We start from the raw sequence: 4,410 nt of genomic DNA on the forward strand, positions 1-4,410 counted from the left end.
AATGTAAAAATATTCAAAGTGGGTAGATCTTGCTAATGTGTGCCATCAAAGCAGGTCCATCCAACGATCTAAATTGTATTGATAGTGAGCGCTCAACATATTTTAGTGTGCAGTTAATACCATACAAAAATGGAAAGAAGAAAGAGTCGAGCTACATCTACATCGCCCAACTTCTACCTCTCCTCCCATGCCGCCCTCCCCACGGGCGACCTGGGAGCGCGTGCCCGCCTAGGTTCTCCCTCCCGCGCCACTTCCCTCGTAGCCGCCGACGAGCGCCCCTAGGCATAGCCCCTGTTGTGTTGGCAGCGGCCGGGACCTTCTCTCCTGGCATGTAGGACGGGGTGTGGGGTCTCCTTCCTTCAGTGTTGTGGGTCGTCGTGACATTCCTCTCCCTCGGCTCCTTCCCGTGATGTCCTGCTCGCCGACGGTCCTATCCATGGCATGGTGGCTCTGGCTTTTGCCCTCTATTTGCAGATCTAGATCCCCATATCCGATAGGGATGGGAGGCGTTTGGGTTGGGATGGCCAGCGGCTCCGCGGGACGGTGGTTTGGCTGCGCCGGTGAGGCGTGGCAGGTTTGCCCGGCGCAATGGACAGGGCGCGGAGGCGCTTGGTGCTATGGTGGTTTGTCCGCAGCGCTCTTCCGGCGTTATGTAGTCTCTCTACGGACATCGAGCTCTTTGATCTGGCCGCTGACGAGTTCCAGTCTTCCCTGTCATAGATATATGCGATTTGACGTATATCACCCCTGGACGTCTTGATTGGAAAGGCTCCGGTCGTGCGCGCTCATATTATCAACCAACACGACTTCAATAGGGCGTGGCGCGAAGCTTCACTTTCTTATCAGAGTCATGGGACATGGCTAAGTCAAGGATCCCAAGGCATTGATAGAGGTGGAGAAAGGCATGGCGGCTGCGATTGGAGGTCTTGAAGCGTTGGCAGAAAGGTGTACTGGATGTGATGAAGACTGTGTGCTAGGTGTTTAGTGACCTCCAACAGCGGCCTCGACAAGCGGGGATGGCATCACTAGTGGACTGCTGTTTTGGTGGTGCTTCTCGAGTACCGAGTCACAATTCCCAGGGTGAAAACCCAAGGTTTGGCCTTTATTGGTTGTACCTGGCAATGACCTTTGTTGAAGGCATTGCTTTTTGGGTGATCTCGAACTTTTTCTAGGGTGGAAACTCAAGATCTTTGATCGGGCAATGACAATGCTTGTGCATTGTTTACTTCTTGGAGGCGTTGCTTTTGAAGAACCTCTTTTATAATTCAGGTGTTGTCAGTGGTGGAGCATTTTTTCCTTTTCTCCTCTTTTTTCTATTTTCTTTTTTTGGCTATGTGTATCCTTGATGCCTTTCGACATCTTGCTGATACAGAGACCGGGTGTAACTGATATCTTCGTGATATTAGTATATTCCCCTTCCGAAAAAAATTCATACAAAATTTCAATATGATGAAAGTACCATTCTACACCTAGGAGCAAATGCTCCTGGTGTGAACAGTAAAATCAAAAAAATAGAAAAAAATTCAAAAAATTCTGAATTTTTTTTGTGACATACTTACACAAGTGTTTCTTGTGCATGAAAATTTTCATCACGAAATCACATTCGTGGAAGTCGTGCCAAAAAAAACAAAATCAGAGCTCCAAAATGCTTTTGTAAGTAACATTTTCAGAGCATCGATTTTGTTTTTTTACCACATCTTCCATCAATGTGATTTCGCGATGAAATTTTACGTGCACAACAAACATTTGTATAAGTATGGCACAAAAAAATTCAGAATTTTTTGACATTTTTTTGAATTTTTTTTATTTTACTGTTCACACCAGGAGCATTTGCTCCTGGGTGTAAAAACTCCACGTCCTCAATATGAGAGCTAATCACATACCCCCTTCGTTCTGTAATAGTATAAGGTGTATTAGGTTTTTGAAATGTCAAACATGTGCATGATTGACCAAGTGTTTGTGAAAACATGTCAATATCTACAATACCAATTTTCTATCATAAAAAATATTTTCATATTTTTTTCTATTAGGTATTGTAGATGTTGATATTTTATTCTGCAGTCTTGATCAAACATAGGAATATTTGACTTTCACAAAAATTGATGCGCCTTATATTCTAGTACAAGAGAGGGAGTAATATATGTGCTTTATTAATGTATTATATTAATTACACGGATATATTAGGAAGGACACGAGAAAATCTCATATATTATGTAGGATATGCAAATCTCATATATTTCTTACTTAATATATACATGCAATTAATACTGCATACCAACACACGAGTACTATATATAGACAACTGCGTGTGGACTAGTGATGTGGTTAGGCCTGACATGGTTAACAGGTAGGTAGAATAGCCTTTTCCCCTATCATCCAGATCCAGATCCAGATCTAGCTCCCCACAACGATGGCAGATCTCGCCACGATGGTGCCGGACTACGTGCTCGCGGGCGTCCTCCGCCTCCTCGCACCTCGCGGCCTTGCCGCTTCCCGCTGCGTCTGCAAGGCATAGCGCCGCGTCATCGACGACCGCAGACTGCTGCGGTCGGACCTCCTCCCGCGCTCGCTTGGTGGCATCTTCCTCAACTACCTGGACCTATGGTTCACGCAGTTGCTCTCCCGCCCCACGACGGGCACCGCAATCTCTGGCCGGCTGGACTACACGGTGCCCGGCGAGCCTGACCTCATGCCCCCCATCCACGTCCGAGATCACTGCAATGGCCTTCTCTTGCTCCACCACTGCGTGGTCAACCCTGCCACACAGCAGTGGGCGCCCCTGCCACCTGCCCCGGACCTGCCACAACCCCCACCTCCGGGCATGATCTCCTTTGCGCGCGAGCACCTCGTGTTTGACCCCACTCTGTCGCCCAACTATTTTGAAGTGCTCATAGTGCCCGATGTCCCTTCCAAGAACAACGACGACTGTGAGGAGGAAGCTGAATGGCCGCCATCCACATTGATCCTACCTATGTTTTCATCAAAGTCTGAATCTTGGGAGGAAGGACATTTGGTCGGGAAGGGGCGGCTGCAGGGACGTTGCCTGGCATGGATGGGTCACTGCGAATTTTTTTCAAACATCAGTCTGCCTACTGGCGAGGAGCACTCTATATATGTTGCTCTGATTGGTTTGTTATGAGGTAACACCTTATATAGACATGGTTCATTCATTCTGGTTCTGCCTTTGAGCACCATGGTATACGATTGTTTAATTATCCTACTATTATTATTGCAGAATATCACTGTCAAACAGTACGTTCCGAGCAATTGAATTGCCCACAGAAGATGCAGAATTTTATCTAGGAAAATCAGTCAATGGGATATACTGTGCATCGTTATTTCAGGGGTTCCATCTTCAGGTTTGGTTCCTAAACGACCCATGTCTTCATGGTCAGACAGAGTGGGTGTTGAAGCATGACAGAGATATCTTCTCCATCCTTCCAAATCTGAACTACGACAAACAACGTGACGGACCTTGGATCTTACAAGAATTTCGCTATTGGGCAAATAAAGATGCTGCTGATGATTCTCCCATTGTGTACAACAGCGAAGCAACAGTGGAACAGAAATTTGTGTGGGATTGTGACAATGATAATGTTCTCAAACCTGGTGGTAGGATCAACGATTGTTGTATCATTTTCCTTGGATTTCATCCTTACAAAGAGGTTGTCTTCTTGAGTGATAAATTCGACAGAGTGCTTGCCTATAACTGGAGTAGCTCAAAGCTTCAAGATTTGGGCAAGGTTTTCTCGAAATTCTATACTGACCCAGAATCCGATTTCTACCATCGATATGTACAAGAGTCTTTCCCATACACCCCCTGCTGGTTGGGAGAACTCCCTGAAAAAGTAAATTTAGAAGCTCACTAGAAGATTGGAACATGTTTTCTTGCAAGCTATTTGTGTACAAAGATTGTTCCTTAAAAAACTAAATTTTAGACATTCCGGTTTCCTTATTTTCCTTGCTGTCGAGTCGCTCCTGAATTGCCTTGCTGCATCGACCATGGTCGAGAGAGCTATTGCTTTACTAGCTGCAACAATTCAGATGCTCACGAACCTGCTGGTATCTTGAGGCATGTATTCTTTTTTTTGTGAGAGTTGACACAAATCGCAGAGGTTTGGGTTTGCTCGTCTTGTGCTGAAGTCTGTGTTTGCAAGTTGTGTGGCTTGTGACTGTTAACTAATTAAACTATAAATAACAGTCAGTACACCTGTCCTTGAAAGAATTCTACTATGGGTTTTTTTTGTACAAAGAGGCTTTTGGCTTCCCTGGTTTGGCATGTACGAATATGAACATCTACTGCTAGGAAATTTTTGAGCTAGATCATTGAGTAGGGCATGTGGCTTGTTATTGTTCCTGTGTAATATACTTTTCATGTATGCTGATTTGAAATTCGGAATTTCAACTAGG

General features: G+C 45.2%; 1 protein-coding gene across 1 annotated transcript; it reads left to right on the plus strand.

Annotated features, from left to right (window-relative positions):
• The first annotated feature begins 2,342 nt into the window (after positions 1 to 2,342).
• On the plus strand, positions 2,343 to 3,894 carry LOC119343619. The gene is made up of 2 exons (XM_037614485.1): positions 2,343 to 3,140; positions 3,236 to 3,894. The coding sequence occupies exons 1-2, from the start codon at positions 3,049 to 3,051 to the stop codon at positions 3,867 to 3,869; spliced, it is 726 nt and encodes a 241-aa protein (XP_037470382.1). The 5' UTR covers positions 2,343 to 3,048; the 3' UTR covers positions 3,870 to 3,894.
• Positions 3,895 to 4,410: the final 516 nt, after the last annotated feature.

Source organism: Triticum dicoccoides, unplaced genomic scaffold (assembly GCF_002162155.2).
Source record: "Triticum dicoccoides isolate Atlit2015 ecotype Zavitan unplaced genomic scaffold, WEW_v2.0 scaffold134441, whole genome shotgun sequence".
NCBI lineage: Eukaryota > Viridiplantae > Streptophyta > Magnoliopsida > Poales > Poaceae > Triticum > Triticum dicoccoides.

Coding starts and splice junctions, on each gene's coding strand:
- LOC119343619 (XM_037614485.1), top strand. CDS start 3,049: ATGGATGGGTCACTGCGAATTTTTTTCAAACATCAGTCTGCCTACTGG. Junction 3,141..3,235: donor TCTGATTGGTTTGTTATGAG/GTAACACCTTAT, acceptor TTATTATTGCAG/AATATCACTGTCAAACAGTA.